At 41.9% G+C, this 23,623-nt stretch overlaps 2 protein-coding genes across 6 annotated transcripts in view; one reads left to right on the forward strand and one right to left on the reverse strand.

Annotated features, from left to right (window-relative positions):
• Positions 1-23,623, forward strand: part of LOC132832539 (trafficking protein particle complex subunit 3-like) — a 196,706-nt gene that overhangs the window by 101,769 nt on the left and 71,314 nt on the right. The gene's annotated exons all lie outside the window — the stretch shown is intronic.
• Positions 1-23,623, reverse strand: part of dse (dermatan sulfate epimerase) — an 86,142-nt gene that overhangs the window by 17,459 nt on the left and 45,060 nt on the right. For all 3 annotated transcript variants that reach the window (XM_060850590.1, XM_060850599.1, XM_060850607.1), the window contains one exon: positions 10,442-10,695. In XM_060850590.1, the coding sequence (XP_060706573.1) occupies positions 10,442-10,695 (254 nt within the window). The remainder of the gene's footprint in view (positions 1-10,441; positions 10,696-23,623) is intronic.

The following is a 23,623-nucleotide window of genomic DNA, read 5'->3' on the forward strand; positions in this document are numbered from 1 at the left end:
TCTCTAGAAGGCAGCAGAGACAAGCAGCACATCTAAAGCTTTGCTTTAACCCCAAGATCCAATTGATCAATGCAGAAGTAAAAAAAACAAAACCTCAAATCAGATCACAGATTTAATGGATGTGAACTCTCAGGAGGTGGGTTAATTGGACAGTAAAAACATTTAAGACAGGTTTTAAAGTTTGTTTCAACTCACTTCAGCTGCGTTTCTTGAGGATCCTGAACCCCAGCAAGCACAAAGAGGTGTTAAGGGGCTGGATCTACAACACAGGTGGAATAACTCATTGCTTTGGACTCCCAGGAGCAGGGCTGTCTCATGTGCCTCAATAAGTTTTTCAGTCTCCCTCCCAGGCTCAACCAGCACTCCTCAAACACCATTCTCTGACTTAGTCTCACCCCTGGCCTCAGATCTCACCCTCCCTGACTTCATCCACCCCTGACGAAGGGGTGATTCCACCATAATCTTCTCTTTGCTCATTCCTCTGCACCCCCATTTCCCATGATCTTTCCTTCCTTCCTCTCCGTTCCCCGATTGTGGAAGCCTGTCAATCAAGAGGGAAGCCCAGTGAAAAGGTGTGAAATAGTCCCTGGTGTTGATTTCACTCAGAAAGCTGAATTTCTGGATCCCTTACCTGGAGCTCCATTCTCTCCAGAAGTAGAGACCCCTGTCCCACAAGGTTGATGGCTCAGTTTATCTTTGGTTGTAACCTGTGCCCTTGTTATCAAATAACCCCAGAGAATGTTGTCAGATTACACAGGAATTGTCTTATTTCTGAGGCAGTTCCTCAGAAGCAGGGAGGACTGATTTCCACTCAGGAGTTGTGGGTCTGGAGCTAAAGAATCCAATGCCAAGTCAATACACCTGTTCTGCCGTGTGCATTTGGCTTCCAGCTGGACCTATCAGAGACGCTCAGATGGTGAGGGCACCTTCACAAATGTTTCTTCATCGCTTTGGGTAATCTTGGGCATAAGATTCCCATGAATTGGTGGAGATGTTTATTTCTTTTTCAGGATTCAAGGTGTTTCCTCTACTCTTATGGAAACCACTTGCCTCACTAAAGAGCTTCTTTGGGGGTTCTTGTGTCAGGAGCTTGGACGACCTGATCCGCCCAACATAGACTGACCTCAATCCCCCCAACCCCTGCCGTCGGGGATATTGGCCTCAGAGAGGACATCAAAACTGGAGCAACTATCTGCAATTGGATTTGTAGGATTTCGTGGCGACATCTCTGATGATATTTCTCCTGAGATTTGTGGTGACTGCACTATATTGTCTACGTCTCCAAAGCCTTTGTGAGCATGGATAACACTTACTACTCTGTAGACAGTGAGCTTGGTGCTGGGTTTGAGGTCTTTGTCAAATACTTTTATCCTCAGACAAAATGGAGAGCGTGCTGGCACACTGAAAGCGATATTGTCAATGTCCTTGCTGAAATGAGGCTCCCAAGGTAAAGGAATTGGTCAACTTGTTCAGTCGCTGGCCATAGATCTTGATTTGGCAGACAGTGCTTTTGGAGTTTTGAGGACATTTGCATTCTGGATGTTTAAACTACACAGGATTAAACACTGTGATGTCAGTCCTTTCTGAAATTAAAAGTGAATTGATTATCAGCAATCTGCTTAGCTGCTGGATGACCAATATTGTCCTACAGTGTGACTAACTCAAATAGGGGTACAACGGAGGGCTGAGTGAAACTGTAAGACGAGAAAAGGTTTAGGAAGATACAGGCAAGAGCAAAGGTTGAGGGAACGGCCTTTGTTCAGCGCAGCAGCTTTTCCCATGGTTGCCAACTGCAATAAAGATTCAAGGACTGATCTTCGGGCTCATCCAACTGCTAATGCAGGTTCTCTTGAATTAAACAAGAGCAGCCTTGATAGACAATCAGGATGTCACCCGTGACAATATACAATAAATCACCTCAGGTCAGTCAATCTCTTGAATAAACTTGAAATCAATGCATCATTATATTCACAGAGATTATAAGTATCGTCAAAAAGGCAGAGGTGACTTGGGTTTGGGGAAGGAAATCCAGGTCTGGCTGCAGCAGGGGGCAATGACCTTCCAGTGTTTCCTTTCAGCCAGGTCGTACAATTTAGATCATGGAAGGAATGTCAGGCTTTGTAAAGTCTTTGTTTAATCCAGTCACTTTCCTCCATACACCAGAAGGTGGAGCCAGCGCTTCTTGCACACATTCCTGCTTGCAATAGGTTGATTTTGTGGACATGAAATAGAGTGGCAATGAATCCCACTCTAAATTCCTGTTCCATTTGCCCAACTAACACCGCCAATAAGGCTCAAGGAGAGAGGAATTGCAAGGGGGAGGCATAGAGGAGAAGTCGACTTCCAATCAGTCATTTTTTTCAAGATAGAGAAAAGCCATCTGTTATAGAAAGTGAGAACTCAAACAATAGCTACTTTTCTCCATTTCTACCACATGCAATCTTGAAAATGCTTTTTTCAAAAAAAAACAAGAGTACAAGCAATAAATATTTATTGCATTCAGAAATTCCACAATGCTTTGATCTGAAAAGAGATCAGAATTTGAACCAACAGTTGTAAAAAGTTGCTTTATGTTATATGATACCAATGATTCCATAAGTTTTCTTAAATCTGAGAGTGCAGTGGGGAATTCTCCCCAATGGATGTGCAGAGGTGTATACTCACCTGCCCTGGTATTTATTGAAATTGATGAATTGAGATTTCGACTGAGCATGCAGCAAGGACACCCACGAAAAACCGGCAATCTCCGCTAACACATTTGCGTATAGAATCCTGAGAATGTTATGTGAATTTGAAAGGAGTTTGAACTTGGGCCTGATCTGGAAGCAACATTCAGTATCCGGGCAAGCTAACCTTACAGGGTCATGGATCAGGATTGAAAAAAAAGGCCAGAGGAGTTAGGTTTTTAAAAAATAAAATGCTGTAACTTTCTTATGGGTCCTACTCCTTCAGGTCTCAGCAACAACTTGCATTTATTTATTGCCTCTACCTCACATTAGGGTAATACAAAGATCCCAGAGAATTCTGCAGGGAGATTGTTAGCTAAATCATGACACCTATTCACTTAAAGAAAATTCTGAACTTGTCACCAAAGGCTTTGTCCAAGTAAGCTTCCAGGAAAGATTTAATGGAGTACATACTATAGTAATGCATAAATGTTTTGGAAGAGATTTACAAAACTTTGGGTCAAGGCAAATAAAGGCGGGGGCTGGGGTGGCAGGCATAAGAAACCACAGAAGCACAAAGAGGATTTTAGAGCTGCAATTGGTTACAGAGATAAGGGGCAAGGTTTTAAATTCAATCAAAACTTAATCGCAATATTAAAATTGGGTTCAGAGCATAGTGAAGCCAGAGAGGGATTTGTAGACCTGGGAGCCAGTGTAGATCATGAGCACAAAGGAGAATAGGTTTGGACGTGAGTTTAGGTATGAGTTACAGAATAATGAATGATTGAGTTTACTACAATGCAAAGCAAGAGGGCTGGTTAGGAATGCACTAAGAAAACCAACGACGGAATAAAGGTATGGATAAGGATTTCAGTAATGGACAGTCAGGAGGGGGGAATATCATGGCCCCATTGTGAAAATCTCTGCCTCCTTTGGTATGAGCTTTTGAATCCCTTGGGACCACCCCAGCTTCTTTCAGATGGCCTTAATGAACAGCCTCTGGGACATGTGGAGTTACAATATTTCCAGGCAGGAGCAGTGAATGTTTAGTCGGTGGTATTTAAGCAAAGTGATCCTCCTAAAATGACTTGAATATTTGTGATCTCCCACCAGTGGCCCAAGCAATTAACACCAAGTCTGAGTATATAATATTCAATTCATTTATTTTAACCTCTGTAAAAACATTTTCTGGGAAGTTCTGCTGTTTTCAACAAACATATCGATTTATCATTGGCTCGAGCGTCGAGGGCAAGGGGTCACAGTCTCAGGTTAAAGAACTGCCCATTTAGGACTGGGGTTGGAGAAATGTTTTCATTCAGGGGATTAGAATCTTTGGAATTCTCAATCTCAGGAGACTCTGGATGTCAGTCAATGAGTATATTCAAGACGGAGTTTGCTATGTTTTTGGAAACTAATGGAATCAAGAAATGCTGAGAAAGAGGACAGGAAAGTGTGGTTGAGTCACACAGTCATAGAGATAAACAGCACAGAAACAGACGCTTCAGTCCAACTCGTCCATACTGACCAGATATCCCAACCTAATCTAGTCCCATTTCCCAGCAGTTGGCCCACATCCCTCTAAACCTTTCCTATTCATATACCCACCCAGGTGCCTTTAAATGTTGCAGTTGTCAGCCGCCACCACTTCCTCTGGCAGCTCATTTCATACACATACCACCCTCTGTGTGAAATTGCCCCCTTAGGTCCCTTTTATGTCTTTCCCCTCTCACCCTAAACCTATGTCCTCTAGATCTGGACTTCCCCACCTCAGGGAAAGGACCTCGTCTATTTATCCTATCCATGCCCCTTATGATTTTATAAATCTCTGTGAGGTCACCCCTTAGCCTTCAACACTCTAGGAAAAACAGCCCCAGCCTATTCAGCCTCTCCCTTTAGCTCAAATCCTCCAACCCTGGCAACATCCTTGTAAATCTTTTCTGAACCCTTTCAAGTTTCACAACATCTTTCCGATAGGAAGGAGACCAGAATTGAACGCAATATTCCAAAAGTGGCATAACCAACGACCTGTACAGCCACAACATGGCCTCCCAATTCGCACACTCAGTGATCTAACCAATAAAGGAAAGCATATCAAATACCTTCTTCACTGTCCTATCTACCTGCGACTCCAATCTCAAGGAGCAATGAACCTGCACTCCAAGGTCTCTTTGTTCAACAACACTCCCTAGGACCTGATCATTAAGTGCATAAGCCCTGCTTAGATTTGTTTTCCCAAAATGCAGCACCTTGCAGTTCTCCAAATTAAAATCCTCAGCCCATTGACCCATCCTCAGCCCATTTGGGCAGCATGGTGGCTCAGTGGTTAGCACTGCTGCCTCACAGCACCAGGGTTCCAGGTTCGATTCCAGCAACTGTCTGTGTGGAGTTTGCACATCCTCCCAGTGTCTGCATGGGTTTTCTCCGGGTGCTCCGGTTTCCTCCCACAATCCAAAGATGTGCAGGTCAAGTGAATTGGCCATGCTAAATTGCCCATAGTGCTGGGTGCATTAGTCAGAGGGAAATGAGTCAGGGTGGGTTACTCTTCGGAGGGTCAGTGTGGACTGGTTGGGCCGAATGGCCTGTTTCTGTACTGTAGGGAATCTAATCTGATCAAGATCCCATTGTAATCTGTGCTAACCTTCTTCACTGTCCAGTCCACCTCCAATTTTGGTGTCATCTGCAGACTTACTAACTATACCTCCTATGTCCACATCCAAATCGTTTATATAAATGATGAAAAGTAGTGGACCCAGCACCAATCCTTGTGGCACTCCACTGGTCTCAAGCCTCCAGTCTGAAAAACAACCTTCCACCACCGCCCTCTGTCTTCTACCTTTGAGACAGTTCTGTATCCAAATGGCTAGCTCTCCCTGTATTCCATGAGATTGAACCTTGCTAACCAGTCTCCCATGGGGAACCTTGTCGAACGCCTTACTGAAGTCCAGATAGATCACATCCGCTGCTCTGCCCTCAATCTTCTTCTTTGTTACTTTTTCATAAAACTCAATTAAATTTGTGAAACATGATTTCCCCCGCACAAAGCCATGTTGACTATCCCTAATCAGTCCTTGCTTTTCCAAATACATGTACATCCTGTCCCTTAGGATTCCCTCCAATAACTTGCCCACCACTGACATCAGGTTCACTAGTCTTTAGTTCCCTGGTTTGTCTAAACCACCTTTCTTAAATAGTGGTACCACATTAGCCAACTTCCAGACTCTGGCACCTCACCTGTGACTATCAATTATACAAATATCCCAGCAATCACTTCCATAGCTTCCCATAGAGTTCTAGGGTACACCTGATCAGGTCTGAGGGATTTATCTACCTTCATGTGTTTGAAGACATCCAGCACTTCCTCCTTTGTAATATAGACATTTTTCAAGATGTCACCATCTATTTTCCATAGATTCTATATCTTCCATGTCCTTCTCCACAGTAAACACTGATGCAAAATACTTGCTAAGTATCTCCCCCACACAAAGGCCACTTTGCTGATATTTGAGGGGCCTTATTCCCTTCCTAGTTACCCTTTTGTCCTTATAAAAACCCTTTGGATTCTCCTTAATCCTAGTTGCCAATGTTATCACCTTTTTGCCCTCCTGATTTTCCTCTTAAGTGTACTCCTACTGCCGTTATACTCTCAGGATTCACTAGATCTCTCCTGTCTATACCTGACATATGCTTCCTTCTTTTTCTTAACCAAACCCTCAATTTCTTTAGTCATCCAGTATTGCCTATACCTACCAGGCTTTTCTTTCACCCTAACAGGAATATACAGTCTCTGGACTCTCATTATTTCATTTCTGAAGGCTTCCTATTTTCCAACTGTCCCTTTACCTTTGAACATCTGCACCTAATCAATCAACTTTTGAAAGTTCTTGCCTAATACCGTCAAAATTAGCTTTTCTTCACTTTAGAACTTGACCTGTTAGATTAGATTAGATTAGATTACTTACAGTGTGGAAACAGGCCCTTCGGCCCAACAAGTCCACACCGACCCGCAGGAGCGCAACCCACCCATACCCCTACATTTACCCCTTTTACAGAACACTATGGGCAATTTAGCATGGCCCATTCACCTGACCTGCACATCTTTGGACTGTGGGAGGAAACCAGAGCACCTGGAGGAAACCCACGCAGACACGGGGAGAACGTGCAAACTCCACACAGTCAGTCGCCTGAGGTGGGAATTGAACCCAGGTCTCTGGCGCTGTGAGGCAGCAGTGCTAACCACTGTGCCACCGTGCCACCCACGATCTGGTCTGTCCTTTTCCTTCACTATTTTAAAGCTAATACAATTATGATCGCTGGCCCTAAAGTGCTCCTCTACTAACACCTCAGTGACCTGCCCTGCCTTATTTCCCAAGAGTAGGTTATGTTTCGTACCTTCTCTAGTAGGTACATCCACACACTGAATCAGAAAATTTTCATATCCTTTTTAACAAATTCCTCTCCATCTAAACCCTTAACACTATGGCAGTCCCAGTCTATGTTTGAAAATTTAAAATCCCCTGAGCTGAAAAATGTGTTGCTGGAAAAGCGCAGCAGGTCAGGCAGCATCCAAGGAGCAGGAAAATCGACATTTTGGGCATAAGCCCTTCTTCGGGAATGAGGAGGGTGTACTAAGCAGGCTAAGACCTTCTATCTTAGCCTGCTTGGCACATCCTCCTCATTCCTGAAGAAGGGCTTATGCCCGAAACATCGATTTTCTGGCTCCTTGGATGCTGCCTGACCTGCTGCGCTTTTCCAGCAACACATTTTTCAGTTCTGATCTCCGGTATCTGCAGCCCTCACTTTCTCCTAATTTAAAATCCCCAACCATAACCACTCTATTATTCTTATAGATTACTAAATTCTTCTCACAAATTTGTTTTTCAATTTCCCTCTGACTATTAGGGGGTCTATAATACAATCCCAATACGGTGGCTCAGTGCTTAGCATCGCTGCCTCACAGCGCCAGGGACCCAGGTTCGATTCCAGTCTCGGATGCCTGTCTGTGTGGAGTTTGCACATTCTCCCAGTGTCTGTGTGGGTTTCCTCCGGTTTCCTCCCACAATCCAAAGATATGCAGGTTAGGTGAATTGGCCAAGTTAAATTGCCCATAGTGTTAGGTGCATTAGTCAGAGGGAAATGGGTCTGAGTGGGTTGTTCTGTGGAGAGTCGGTGTGGACTTGTTGGGCTGTTTCCACACTGTAGGGAATCTAATATAGGGAAGGTGATTATCCCTTTCTTACTTCTCAGTTCCACCCAAATAACTTCTCTGGATGTATTTCTGGGAATATCCTCCCTCAGTACAGCTGTAATGCTATCCCTTATCAAAAACACCACTCCCCCTCCTCTCTTGCCTCCCTTTCTATCCTTCCTGTAGCATTTGTATTCTGTAACAATTAAACTGCCAGTCCTGCTCATCCCCGAGTCACGTTTCTGTAAATGCTATGATATCCCAGTCCCATGCCCTGAGTTTATCTGCCTTCCCCGTTAGGCCCCTTGCATTGAAATGAATGCAGTTTATTTTATTTTACCAGTTCTACCATGTTCTCTGGTTTGTTCCTGTCTGCTCTGACTGTTTGACTTGCTCCATTTCCTAACTGTACCAGTCTCAGATTGATCTCTTTCCTCTGTATCTCCCTGGGTCCTTCCCCTCAGCCCACCCCTCCTCACTAGTTTAAATCCTCCTGGGAACCAAAGCAAATCTCCCTGCCAGAATATTAGTCCCCTTCCAATTCACCTGAAATCCTTCTCCCATACATCAGCTCTTCAGCCATGCATTCATCTGCTCTATCCTCCTTTTCCTACCTCATAGCATCGGGAGTAATCCAGATATTATTACTCTCAAGGACCTCCTTTTTAAGTTCCTTCCTAACTTGTTATATTCTTCCTTCAGAATCTCATCCTTTTCCTTTCCTATGTTGTTGGTACCAATGTGTACAATAACCTCCTGCTGGTCCCTCTCCCCTTTGAGAACATTTGTTCAACCTTAACCTAATTAAATGGATGATTCTGGATTACTGGTGCTGGAAAAGCACAGCAGTTCAGGCAGCATCCGAGGAGCAGTAAAATCGACGTTCCGAGCAAAAGCCCTCATCAGGAATATGATGAAGGGCTTTTGCCCAAAACGTCAATTTTACTGCTCCTCAGATGCTGCCTGAACTGCTGTGCTTTTCCAGCACCAGTAATCCAGAATCTGGTTTCCAGCATCTGCAGCCATTGTTTTTACCTAATTAAATGGATGAGCAGACTCTCCGCTAACTCCTGCTTCCATTCCTTTAGCTCTTAATTTCTTAAGCAGTAAGTTAATGCTGGGAAAAACTTCCTGGAAACTCATTTGAAACATTTTCATTTTACACACACGTGTAAACAATTATTGTTATATGAAACCTTGCCGGAGACTTGAAGATTTGCAAGCTTTACATTTTGCCAACTCAGGGAATTGAAATACATTAATAGGGATGGAAAACAAAAATCAGTGTCTTCCCAGTTAGAATTTTCTTTGAGATACTGTCAGTGCACATTAAATTGTTAAATCACCCCACTTATCCACTTGAGAAGTTGCAATCTCACTTATAACTCTTACCAATATCACCCCCACAGACAGACATTAAACAGCAATCAGGTTTTCACCGCAATTGGGGATATGAGGAAGGACAGAGAAGGAGGGGGGAAGGCAGACAGAGGAGGGGGGAGGGGTCAGACAGAGAAGGAGGGAGGGGTCGGGCAGAGTATCAGCATCCGCCCCAAAAAACAAACAAACAACTCAGTCTCTCACCACATCCTTTTACACAACTGTCAGAAGTATACCCCTGGTTTAATGGCACTTTGCCATTCCTCATCCAGTCACAAGCAAGCACCCAACCTCTCACATCCCAGTCATCAGCTCTGTGATGGAGAACATAGCTGCTGTCCAACTGATGTCCAAAGGGTTGGTGTTATTGAGGGTGAGGCAGCATTGGAGAAGAGGTAAATGAGGATGGTGAGTATATTCATGGGATGATGGGGGGGCGGGGGGGGGGGAAGCAGTTGGTGACGGATGGGTGATCACTGTTAGCATGAGGGTTGGAGTGAGGGGAGAGATGAATAATTTTGGGGGAGCGGGCAAGAGGTTAGGTGGATATTCACACTAAGCAAAGAAATGCCAGGTTTGGGATAATGATAATTGTGGTCATGCAACCTTGGAACATTTAAGCTTGACATAAAATGGCATTTACTGCCGTACAAAAAGGGGACTTGGTTTAACTTCCCCTGATTATCCTGCTCCACACGGCCATTTCTGAAGGAGTCGGGATCAGAAGCACCAACAAGAAACGTGGAGTTCCTCCTACTGCAAAAGTGTAGGAGCAGCATGGAAATTGACAGTGATTACTTCTCATCAGACAATCAGGGCCTAAAAGTCTGCAAAAGGCCATGTAGTTAGGTAGGTTGACTGAATAGGCAAGAATTTGCCAGATGGCAGAGATTGATTCCCTGAGAAACCAAAATCTAAGAGAGTGGAAGACAAATGGATTGAATCCAAAGCTGAGCCATGATCATACTGAATGATGGAATAGGCTCAATGGGCCCAATGGTCTATTCCAGCTCCTATTTCTTATGTTCTTGTGGATATTCCCTTGAAACAACATAATCTACAGGGCTATGGACAAAATGGCTGAAAAACAGAATTAAGCCTACTAGCTCTTTTGTATCTTTTTCACATTATTCATGGTTTAATTTCTACTTATTTCATAAGAACATTAATGACTGATTTGGAACCAAACCTAATTATGACTGTTACATACCTTGGTTCATGAGAATGAGACTTCCTGTCAACAAGGCCACACAGTTGGTAGGTTGATGGTTGTGCAGATATTGAAATCCCCATCCGCGAATGAAAGATGTTTCATACATGTGGTAAGATGCTTCAGTAATTACCTCCAAGTACCTCTCCTGTTGAGTTTTGTTCAGGTTGTCATACAAGAAGTCATATGCAGTGGCAAAACCCACCAGGGAGTGAGCTAGTGGAACTTCATCCCATGGCGCATCTTTTACCAGCCTTTGGAGAGAAAAAGCCATCATTAATGCTTTGCAGCATGCAAATGGTGAGCACTTTAAAAGGTGCTTGTCTACTTTAATGTAGAAAATTGGCATTGTTGGTTATTCTTCTTAACAGCTCAATCAGAAATAAGCTTTGGAATGTTTTGTCTGCAACATGTCAATTCAGCGTAATTGCAAGTAACCAAGATAAATGCAAAAATAATTCACAACAGGCTCTCCCAAAACTTCCAGGTAGGTCTCATCCACTGCTTAAAATAATCCTCTGTAACCTGTGTCATTGTTTCATGAGATAAACCAGGGTTCAAAATTGAAAAGGAGAAAAGAAATCAAAAACTATAATCACAGAATTCCTACAGTGTAGAAGCAGACCATTCAGCCCACTGAGTCCACACCAACCCTCTGAAGAGCATCCCACCAAAACCTACTTCCTCCTACCCTCTCCCTGCAACCCTGCATTTCCCATGGCTAGATTAGAGTGGTGCTGGAAAAGCACAGCAGGTCAGGCAGCATCCGAGGAGCAGGAAATTCGACGTTTTGGGCAAAAGCCCTTCATCAGGCAAATCCATCTGGCCTGTACATTCCTGGATACTATAGGGAATTTCAGCATGGCTATTCCACCTAACCTGCACATCTTTGGATGTGGGAAGATACTGGAGCAGCCAGAAGAAACCCACACAGATACCAGGACAATGTGCAAACTCAACACAGGCAATCACCTGATGCTGGAACGGAATCTGGGGTTCCTGGTGCTTTGAGGCAGCAGCGCTAAACCACTCAGCCATAATGACTCCTAAACTAATCCAGTGGAGAACTACATATATGAAATAATGCAAAATGATGTTGCTTTATCTGTGTCTTAAATATCGCTGAATTACTGTAAAGAATATTCTGTCGCTCAAGCTCTACAGTATCAATCACATGCCAGAATATCTTACTTTCTAGCACATATTTAAAAAAAAGTACAAACATTACCTTTGCAGTAATTCAGGGATAATTGAGCACATATATTCCAATCATACGTTGATTGACAAGTTTGGGGAGGTCAAGTGTGGTGCTGGATAAAGCACAGTAGATCAGGCAGCATCTGAGGAGCAAGAGTGTCGATGTTTCAGGCAAAACCTTTCCTCGGGACTGGGGAGGGGGAAGGGGGTTGAGAATTCACTAGTTTCCAAATCCCCCTTTCCCCCCCACCCTATCCCACATCCAACCCTCTGACTCAACAACCCCCTTGACCTGACTGTCTTCCTTCCCACCTATCCACTCCACACTTCCCACCGACCTATCGCAATCACCTCCTACCTATCGCCATCCCACCTACCTTTCCACCACATTCCCCCATTTATTTCTTCCGCCTTCCCGGTCTAGGTGAAGGGTTATGCCCAAAGCATCGACTCTCTTGCTCCTCAGATGCTGCCTGACCTGCTGTCCTGAAGAAGGGTTACACCCAAAACATTGACTGCTCCACCTTCTGATGCTGCCTGACTTGCTGTGTTCTTCCAGCCTCCTGTTTGTCTATTATGCTTTTTCCAGTGCCACACTTTATCATCTCTGACTTCTCCAGTATCTGCAGTTCTCACTATTTCACAGGGTTTGGGTAAGCAAACATTGTCCACAGGACAGTACACAAGCGTCCCTCATTAGATTAGATTCGATACAGTATGGAAACAGGCCCTTTGGCCCAACAAGTCCACACTAACCCTCCGAAGAGTAATGCACCCAGACCCATTTCCCTCTGACTAATGCACCTAACACTATGGGCAATTTAGCATGGCCAATTCACCTGATTTGCACATCTTTGGACTGTGGGAGGAAACTGGCACACCTGGAGGAAACCCACACCAACATGGGGAGAATGTGCAAACTCCACACAGACAGACAGATAGTCACCCTGTGCACGGCAGCATCTCCACACTGGTGTCTTGGGTGACATCTAGATGCTGAAAAGGGACATTTTTTTTGGTTTCTTGAATAATGAAGAAATTCTACTGTGCATGCTACTACAAACTTTGCTATTGTCACTGTGTTGCTGTCAGCCAATTCAAACCATAAATCAGTTTTGACACAAAATTTACACAAACTACGTAGCATGTGTGTCAGATTATTCAATGCCAGTAACACAAAATGAGCTGCAAATACAATGAGACTGCTTTGCATTTGTGGTGAAGAGCAATTTTGTGATATAATGAGATTCGTTTAATCATGACTTTGAGGTCAGTAAGGAAGAAGACACTCGTGTGGAATAAGCATTTGAAGAGAAAAGGTGACACGTACCAGATTTGAGTGCGATATAACATATTCAATGGACGCAGATGTAAATAATTCCATACATAAGGAAAAGCCTATCTCGTCATAAAGAGCAAGAAGTCTCAGCAATCATGTAGGTACTGGCACCTACTGCCTGGCATGCCTCAGACTGGTACCTCAATGTACTCATTGTGTTATTGACATAAAGCACAAAATAAAGTAAATTTCACATGCTTTAATGTGAATTGTATTAGAATACTGAATTCTACAACAATTAGAAATATAGCTAGTTACCAGGTCACTGCCACACAATATCACACACAGAAAGTGCTCAAATCAAACCTCCCAGAGGACAAGGGTTGATAGGACTGCAGTTCAATATTCTGAAGTACGTCTGCAACAAAACTACAAAACATATAGCAGGGAAAATTCACAAAAGCCAAAAAAAGAACTGTGGCCTGGATTTTACATTTGGGATGATATAGTTGGATGGGTGTCAAAATTGGAAGCCCATCTGCTCCTTTAAAATAAGCTTTAACGAGATCAATTGACAATTAACAAGCAGACTGATCTGAATATTAAGTTGCCTGTGCCATAATGCAGTTGGCGTGACAGCTGTGTGTGTTTGTGAAGTCTGCTTCACTATCTGAAGTGAGAAAAGGGGAAGGAGGGAAAATGCACTCCCCAAAATAATACCCTCTTTGTACATCCCCACTTGCCTTCCCTACCCCACCCCTTTTGCTCATGCTTCCCCTAAAATCAAGGACTTAAGCAGAATCTGGGATTCATGAACCCCTGTCATATGACTGTGTGCAGATCCAGCAGTAAGCACTGCTGAACTCTGCTGCAGCTGGGTTTCCACAACAACCATTGGCCATTCAGGTTGGGTAGTAGATCTGAAGTTGAAAAGTGTGGTGCTGGAAAAACACAGCAGGCCAGGCAGCATCCGAGGAGCCCTTCTTCTGCTCGAAACATCGATTCTCCTGCTCCTCGGATGCTGCCTGGCCTGCTGTGCTTTTCCAGCATGTCGTTATATAGGACAGCCTTTTTTAAAATATACTGTGGAAACAGGCCATTCGGCCTAATAAGTCCACACTGACCCTCTGAATAGTAACCCATTCCTCTACATTTACCCCGGCTAATACACCTAATCTATCACAGTCCTGAATATTTTGCCCATTTTAGCACAGCCAATTCACCTATCTGCCACATCTTTGGGTTGTGGGAGGAAACCCATGCAGATGTGAGGAGAATGTGCAAAAGGGGTGACATGGTGGCTCAGTGGTTACCACTGCTGCCTCACAGCACCAGGGTCTTTCCTCCGGGTGCTCTGGTTTCCTCCCACAGTCCAAAGATGTGCAGGTCAGGTGAATTGGCGATGCTAAATTGTCCATAGTATTAGGTAAATTAGTCAGAGGGAAATGGGTCTGGGTGGGTTACTTGTCGGACGGTCATAGAGATGTACAGCATGGAAACAGACCCTTCGGTCCAACCTGTCCATGCCGACCAGATATCCCAACCCAATCTAGTCCCACTTGCCAGTACCCGGCCCATATCCCTCCAAACTCTTCCTATTCATATACCCATCCAAAAGCCTCTTGAATGTTGCAATTGTACCAGCCTCCACCACATCCTCTGGCAGCTCATTCCATACATGTACCACCCTCTGCGTGAAAAAGCTGCCCTTTAGGTCTCTTTTATATCTTTCCCCTCTCACCCTAAACCTATGCCCTCTAGTTCTGGACTCCCTGATCCCAGGGAAAAGACTTTGTCTATTTATCCTATCCATATCCCTCAATTTTGTAAACTCTATGAGGTCATCCCTCAGCCTCCAACACTCCAGGGAAAACAGCCCCAATCTGTTCAGCCTCTCTCTATAGCTCAAATCCTCCAATCGTGACAACATCCTTGTCAATCTTTTCTGAACCCTTTCAAGTTTCAGAAAAGAAACTTTCTGAAAGAATCTTTCTGATAGGAAGGAGACCAGAATTGCACGCAATATTCCAACAGTGGCCGAACCAATGTGCTGTACAGCTGCAACATGACCTCCCAACTCCTGTACTCAATACTCTGGTTGGCTGAAGGACCTGTTTCCACACTGTTGGGAAACAAACCTAATCAAACAAAAGAACTCTACACAGACAGTTGCCCGAGGTTGGAGTTGAACCCAGCTCCCTGGTTCTGTGAGGTAACCGTGCTAGCCACTGAGCCACCATGCTGTTTTATATAATTGGCATTGACTGTTCTAACCTCAACATCCAGCTCTGTCTTTTCAGAAGTGTTAAGTTATAAAACTTCCTTCCGAACTGTCTCATAAATCCTATATTTACCAGAATCTGAGCAAATAATCATACCCTCCTTCTTTTCCATCCACTGTATAATCATACACTAATGAAGTGTCTATTTCTTATGTGTCTCTGTGCAAAGCAAAAATTCAGTGCATACACTTATCTACCCATATTACATTATTTAATGCTTCCACGTTATCTCAAGTGGAAGGCATTTTTCTTTCTCTGCAGCAAGTTTCCTGCTTTGGAAAGGGAGCTGCCACACCATTCGTGGTATGTGTGAGAGAAATCCTCATCAATAATGCAGGAGGTATTATTCACGAACAGCTCTCACTGGCCCATTACACATAATTTAAGCATAACATTTCTTTATGAATGATCATTGACCTAAAACAATAACTCCATTGCTCTCCACAGATGTTGCCTGAACTGCTGAATATTTCCAGTGTTTTTTTTTCTTTGTTTGTATTTTACATTCCCCTTTGCCTCCTATAATTTTATGAAAGCAGGTAAAAAGAGCTGTATGCTTTTTCAAATGACATATACAGCAAACCTTGAATGGTGCTACCCACTCAATGCCTGTGTACTTTATTTCCCTATAGTTAATTAGAAAATATTAGCTAAAGAAAGTCAGTTGTCAAACTAATTGCAAAAGTAGAGCTGATTTGTACATTTTTTTTTAAAAAAACACCTTTCATAACCTCAAGACACTACAAAAGTTCTTCACATCAAATGAATTACGTTGAAATCTGGCCCTTGTTGTAATGTAGGAAACACAGCAGCTAAGTGTGCATACAGCAAGGTCTCACAAGCATCATCATCAGAAGATGAACAGATCACAGGAATACCATGAGACAGTAGACAGAACTTTATAGTTTAATGCCTCAACCAAAGGACCATCGTTTCAAAGTGCAGCATTTACACAGTTGTGTCTTGAAGTGCCAGGCTAGGTTATGTGCTAGGAGAAAGTGAGGACTGCAGATGCTGGACATCAGAGCTGAAAAATGTGTTGCTGGAAAAGCGCAGGTCAGGCAGCATCCAAGGAGCAGGAGAATTGACATTTTGGGCATAAGCCCTTCTTCAGGTTATGTGCTCAAATGTTTGAAGTGAAGCATGAAGCTATAATCTGTGAATTCAGAGGCAATATTAGTCTCTCTTGCAGATTGAATTATGTCTATCACATAATTACAAGATTGTTTCATTATCACTGCGGTATTAATTCTACTTGATTTTAATCAAGAACAGTGTCAAATAAAAAAATTCACTGTCATGTCGCTTGCCCAGAATTCATGCACATTTCTTTGTTCTTTCAGATCACATTTTTAAGAAATTCTTAATATGATCCACAGGCTTCCAGGTTCATAAGAACATAAGAAATGGGAGCAGGAGTAGGCCATCTGGCCCACTGAGCTGTTCCCCCATTTAATATGAACAAGGCTGACCTTTTCATGGGCTCAGCTCCACTTACCTGTCCACTCACCATAACCCTTGAACTCCCTTACATTTCAAAAATCTATGTGTGCCTTAAAAATATTCAATGAAGTAGTCTCAATTGCTTCATTGGGCAGGGAATTCCACAGATTCACAACCCTTTGGGTGAAGAAGTTGCTCCTCAACTCAGTCCTAAATTGACATTTCCAATTATTTTGATGTTATGCCCACTAGTTCTAGTTTCACTTTTCAGTGGAAACAACCTCCCTGCTTCTATCCTATCTATTCCCTTCATAATATGTTTCTAAAATGCCCCCTTATTCTTCTAAATTCCAATGAATAGTGTCCCAGTCTACTCAATCTCTCCTTATATTCCAACTCTCTCAATTTCTGAATCAACCAGTGAACTTTGTCTGCACACCCTCCAGTGCCAGTAGTTCCTTTTCATTTCCTTCCAGTAGTTCCTTATCATTTCACATATGATTGACTGCACGCTCCTTTGTACAGAGATTGCACACAAACCATCAACCACTCAATGTTCTCACTGCTCCTGAAAACAACTTTAATCAACTTATCAATTATTCTAACTATTGGCTGGTGAAGGGCAGTTTGGCTTCCAAGAATCAGAGTTTATTTTCCGTTTACTCAGCTTCATCATCTTTTCAACCTGCACAGCATCTGGTATCCCTCATTTCTGCAGAATTACACATTCCACTATAAAATGGACAGACATTCAAATTTAAATATGTACTGCGATTTTTTTTTACCTACAGGGGATTTCCGTTGAACATCAGTTGTAGCTGTTTTAGTCAAAGTCTTTAAATTTGTCAGAATTGTAAGATGCTATGAGTTTTATTAAGGCTCAGTAACTGTTGTCAAAGTTATTGGGAGTAGGACTGTTTACTTATTATAAAATTAAGAAACATAAACCATACCAAATTGATTATTAATTGGCAAATACTATTGTTAGTTAGCACATTAAGTTGGTAGGTGAATCTTATTGCTTAGGAATAGGGAGTATCTTTTTGCATAAGGTGGTATTTAGAATCTATAAACAAGGAATTGCTCCATCATTCAATAAAGCTGTGGCTGATCTGATTGTAACCTCAAATCCACATTTCATCATAGCCTTGATAAAAACTTTCTGCTGCCTGCTTATCAAGAATCTCTTCATCTCTGGCTGAAAAATATTCAAAGGTTCTGCTTCCATCACCTTTTCAAGAAGGGTTTGAAAGATTCATAATCCTCCAAGAGAATAAAAACAGTTTTTGAACACATGACTTGTTATTTTAAAGTAATCTTGTCTGAAGCTGAATGTGTAAATCTGCAGGTTCTGATGAAAGGAGTAATCAGTGTAAGGAGTTTAATTTTCAAGTTACTTAATATTAACTTGTTGCATATGATCATGTTTTGTATAGCCTACTCCCTGGTTGGCTCCAAAACATGCTGTTCTAAGAAACAATCTTGAAAATATCCTATGAAGTCCTCACCTAAGCTAGCTTTGCCTACCTGATTTTTCCAGTCTATATGCAGTTTAAAATTTCCCACCAATATTGCTGTGTCTTTCTGATAAGCTTCTATTATTTCTGCCTGACTGTTTCACCCAACATTCTTGTTACTATTAGGGGCCCTGTGCACCATTCCCACAAGTGACTTCAGGTCTCCATCATTTCCCATCTCTATCCAAACCATTTCCACATCCTGGTTACCTGTACTTGGGTCTCCTTTCCCTTTAATGCTAATAGCATAATTAACTAACAAAGCTACACCACCTCTTCTTAGCTTCTTAACCTTCCCAAAATGTCCTGTGCCCTTTTTAATAGTCAAGTCCCAAATATGTCATCATGTAGTCAACTGTGTAATATTTATAACCTTTGCTGGTAGTAGTAAGGACTATTGGTATTAGAGATGCTTTCCTGGTATTGTTAACCCTTACAAGGAGGAGTAACTTCTTTTTGAGTAAGCATGATTAGCAGTACAGATTTCAAGACTGAAATTGTTTGGCAATCAATGATGTCAAAACACCTTATGCTGGGGGAGTGCCTGATCTTGGTACTTGACTGGGATTCCCTCACATAGATTCTCCCCTCCAACTGTTAACAAAAGGGCAAATCAGACATGGTTGGATACAGACAATGACAGTCAGAGTAGTTTCAAGTTATTTCGGTTAAGTCAAATAATACAATTCACTAATATAGGGCTGAATACCGTTATCAATGTTGCATTATTACAGGAAACCAAGTTCCAAGCGTTACACTATTATATGAAAACAAGTTACAAAAGTCCAAGTTCACAGATCCCTGATGGTAGAAGAGGTAGGTGAGATGGTCAGAAAATTAAATTGCCTACTTTCACTTATTAGCTGAGTAGAGTGTAGAAGAGTAGAGAGGAGTTTGTAGACCATGAAGTAGAAAATGGCCTTCAGTTTTGGTTGTTGTGTTATTAAACTGATGTGACTACACTAAGAGTGCAAAGGAGATTTGCAATAACATTATCAGGAATGGAGAATTGTAGCAATGTAAGCCTAGATAGGTCGCATTGATTGCTTTGGAGCATAGATGGCCAAATGGAAATGTATTTGAGATATACAAAATTATGAGGAGCATAGCTAGAATGGATAGGAACATCCATTTCAGTTAGCAGACAATTCATAATCAGGTTGTCATTTTTTTCACCCAGAGATGATGGGTCTGAAATTTTCTGTCTGAAAGAGTGACAGAGGCATGTTTTACACTGATTAACTAAGTGTGCCTGATTATAACTGCTGCTCTTTATGTTCACCCAGACGGATAAATCAAAATCTCACTGACATTTAAATAGTCCAATTACTGAAAGATTTAGTAAGCATGCATAAGGGCATGTGTGAAAGATAATATTCAGTTCATACGCCAAGAGGTATGTATTGTTACATCTAACGATTTTTGCCTTTATATAAAAATAAATAAATAGCATATGTCAACTCTACAAGGTTAAGAACACTTACTGGAGAAAATTTATGCCAATTAACCCAAGAAAGCATAAGCTGCAGACTCAAAGTAGATAAAAATAGCTGAGCTGACTATTTCAGAAGAATTTAAAAAGTCTAAATAAACTGAAATAATCTGTAAATACCAGAAAATGATTCTGCTTATGAGGAACCACTCAGCCCATTATGACTGTGCGAGCCCTCTGTCAAACCTATATAATTAATTCTACTTTCCTATTCTCTCTCCACAACAAGAATGTCAATAAGTTTTTCATAATGCTTGTTTTAGTTGAGAAAAAAATATAATATGGAACATATCTCTAAAAATTACATCACAAAAGCTCATCTCAAAATTGCTGTTAGGAAAAGCTTCTTCAGAGAAACACAGGCTTTTATCACAGGTAGGAGTGCCATGAGTCCATACAAGGAATAGTTTACATCAGAGGATAGTTTCGGGTAGAGAGAAACATAAATGTTAAGCAAAATTCTGCTGTGAAAACGTATATGACTGAGGGTTCTCATTTCCATTGGGCAAACTATTTGAAACATGGGCAGATGTAAAATATGAGGCAAGGGTTGCATTTGGAACAGAACAACAAAACAAAATTTTTGCTTAAAGAGAGACTGAAGCAAAAGGTAGAATGAACCCTGGAAGCTTTGACAAAGCCATCATCACAATTCCTCATCAGGTCCACACATTGTTCAGTTCCAATTGCTAGGTTGATTCAGGTCTTTCAGATTTCATATTTGTCAATAATAAGTGAATTGTCAAACATACTACAGTCTTTTGCATGAAAGATAAAGAATAGGTTATCCACTAGTTGGTGATTTAGCCCAGAAACAATAATTAGCAATTGTTACTACCTTTTATTCCTGTTACTCTCCTAACTTATATCAGGATAATTGACAATCTCCACCGTCATTACTCTACAGTTCTCAATTCTTAATAGAATGCGCCTGGTAATTTGCAATTTGCCTCATGATTAATAGTATATCAATAGAATGCACCGGGAGCTCAATACCCCTCTATTGTTACTTAATTCTCACCAAATAGTTAATATCTTGCCCCTTCAACTACATAATTTGTATCCAATGCTTTAATCATTTTCTTGGCCAATGTCACCAACTATGTTTTTTAAAACCCTTCTCCTCACTCCTGAATCTTATAGGTACAATGTTAAGTTCTGAATCCTTCCCATGCTTCTATTATTGTCAGTATAGCAGAGCCCATGTGGCACTTGTGCGACTCGTGCTGACTTAGCTTACCACACACATACATACAGCAAACACATAAAAGCAGCTTTGCATTTCCTCCCTATCTGTTTCCTCATATTCTGAAACCATCTGCCTTTCTTGATTGCTGGTGCACTTTGTAGTTCCTCTCTAATTTTTCACCCAGCTCCCCTCCCCTCTCTCAAATTAATTTTAACTCTCACCGCTATATTAGGTAAGCTTTAACATGCACACTGATCCCAGTATTGATGAGATTCAACCCATGAACTCTCAATAGCTTCCACCTGCCAAATTTGGTCCCAATGCCACAGATCTGAAACCCTCCGTCCTGTATGATTTTAGCGAACTTTTTTTAATGTATTTGTGTTTGGCACTGGGAGTAAGTCTAGCTTTTTAATTTCCTCAGCAGATCCTGCCAGTCTGACTGCTGGCCTTGAATACTTTCAATGGTAATCATTTGGACATGGACCCCAATTCGTGATTGGTCCCCTTTTATTGTCTCCAAATGTTCACCAGGGAAAAAATGAGGTCTGCAGATGCTGGAGATCAGAGCTGAAAATGTGTTGCTGGAGAAGCGCAGCAGGTCAGGCAGCATCCAAGGAACAGGAAATTTGATGTTTCGGGCATAAGCCTTTTCCTGAAGAAGGGCTTATGCCCGAAACGTTGAATTTCCTGTTCCTTGGATGCTGCCTGACCTGCTGCGCTTTTCCAGCAACACATTTTCAGCTCCAAATGTTCACCAGCCTAGTGATGTCCTTCATCTTGGCATTGACAAGGCAACATGTTATGTGAGCCTTATACAGAGGTTGTGGAATTGTAGGCACTACTACCTTCACAATGAACAATCTCTGCTGATTTGCACGGGTGTAATGTTACAGAGTGGACGTAGACACAGAGAGGTTCATTGATTTTACTAAAGATAAACACCAAGAATTATTTCAGACAAATCTAAAAAGGAATTTAATCTGCTTTTCCAGTGCAATATACCAGATTGTGAATCAAATGAAGAAAGCCTTACTGTCTGCTTTGTCTTACAGTAAGATCAAATTGATCATGGAGTAATCGTTTCCACAGAGTATCAGGAAAACAACATTTGTTGTAACCCACAATTTATTTTTTTTCTGACATAATTAGCTCTTTGCGCGCACTATTAAAAAAAAAGTTCAAATCCATATTAAAAGGCTTCCCAAAAGAAATTGTACTTATTTTGGAAGAGAGCCAGAGATGCATGTAAAGAGCTGTGCATTACTTACATCAGAAGACATCATAAGTAAAGTATGTTACCTAAAAGGTGCCCTTCAGTGTAATTTTTGTTATTTCTAACTTCACAGTACAACAATAAAGAAGAACAGTGCTGCAAACTTTGTTTTTGATGTGAAACCACTGCCCATTTTAAAAAGCATTGTGGTTATTGGAAGCCAGTTATTCCAGCTCTTTTAAAATCTCTGAGAATTCCTCAGAGTAGTTTGTACATTCTACCAGTGTCTGCATGGGGTTTCTCCTGGTTCTCCGGTTTCCTCCCACAGTCCAAAGATGTGCAGGTTAGGTGAATTAGCCATGCTGAGTTGCCGTAGTGTTAGCAGAAGGGGGTAAATGTAGGGGAATGGGTCTGGGTGGGTTGCTCTTCCAAGGGCCGGTGTGGACCTGTTGGGCCGAAGGGCCTGTTTCCACACTAAGTAACCTAAAAAAAAATCTAAATCTAAATCTAAATCTAGTGTCTTAAGACTAACCTACTTCAGCTCCATCATAAGGTTAGAAAATCAGATATACATGGATAATGTTCAGCACCTTTCACAGGTCCTAGAATACTGAAGCAGCTCATGTCCATATGCAAAAAAAACTGGACAATATCCAGGCTTGGGCTGCCAAGTGGCAAGTAACATTCATACCACACAAGTGTGTCAGGCAATGACCATCTCCAACAAGAGAGAATCTAACCCTCAACATTTGACAACCATTGCTTTACTATCACTGAAACCCCACTATCAACATCCTGGGGTTAATCATTGAGGAGGAATTGAACTGGACTAGCCCTATAAATACTGTGGCTAAAAGAATTTTGCAGGGATTACCTCATCACCTGACTCCCCAAAATCTGCCCACCATCTTCAAGGCACTGGCACTGAGCCAAAATCCAGAAATTCCCTCCCTAATAGCACTGAGTATACCACATTAAATGGACTATAGTAGATCATCACCACCTACTGGTTGGGCAACAAATACTGGCCCTGCCAATGAAGCCCAAATCCTCTAAATTAAATATTAAAAAATGTAAATAGATCATTTACCAAACATTGCTTTAATTCCAATTCCTCTTCCCCTCTACCACATGCTCATTAAAATCCTGCTTTTAACACAGCACTGGGTCACTGTTATACAGTCTTGCACTCTGCCCCCCACCCCCCCTTCATATGTAAACCTTAACAATAATAGCTGTCAACAATGCAATATAGTCACACTGTGATATTGGGAAACTATTGTTTCTTGCCCTTCTTTACCTGACTACAGAATTTGACATGGCGATCACACCTTTGGCGAATGCTTCTTCACTGTTGTCCAGCTGAATGGGACTGCACTTGACTGGTTCTATCATCTAGGTAATCACAGCCAAAGTATCAATTTCATTGGCGTTGTCCCTGTTCACGCACAAACAACCTCTGGTGTCACATTAAGAAGCAATCCTTAGCTCCCTCCTATTTGTCATATACATACTGTCTCTCAGCAACATCAAAAACAAAGAACTATTTTACACCAATGCAATAATG

Source organism: Hemiscyllium ocellatum, chromosome 3, assembly GCF_020745735.1.
Source record: "Hemiscyllium ocellatum isolate sHemOce1 chromosome 3, sHemOce1.pat.X.cur, whole genome shotgun sequence".
Classification (NCBI taxonomy): Eukaryota; Metazoa; Chordata; class Chondrichthyes; order Orectolobiformes; family Hemiscylliidae; genus Hemiscyllium; species Hemiscyllium ocellatum.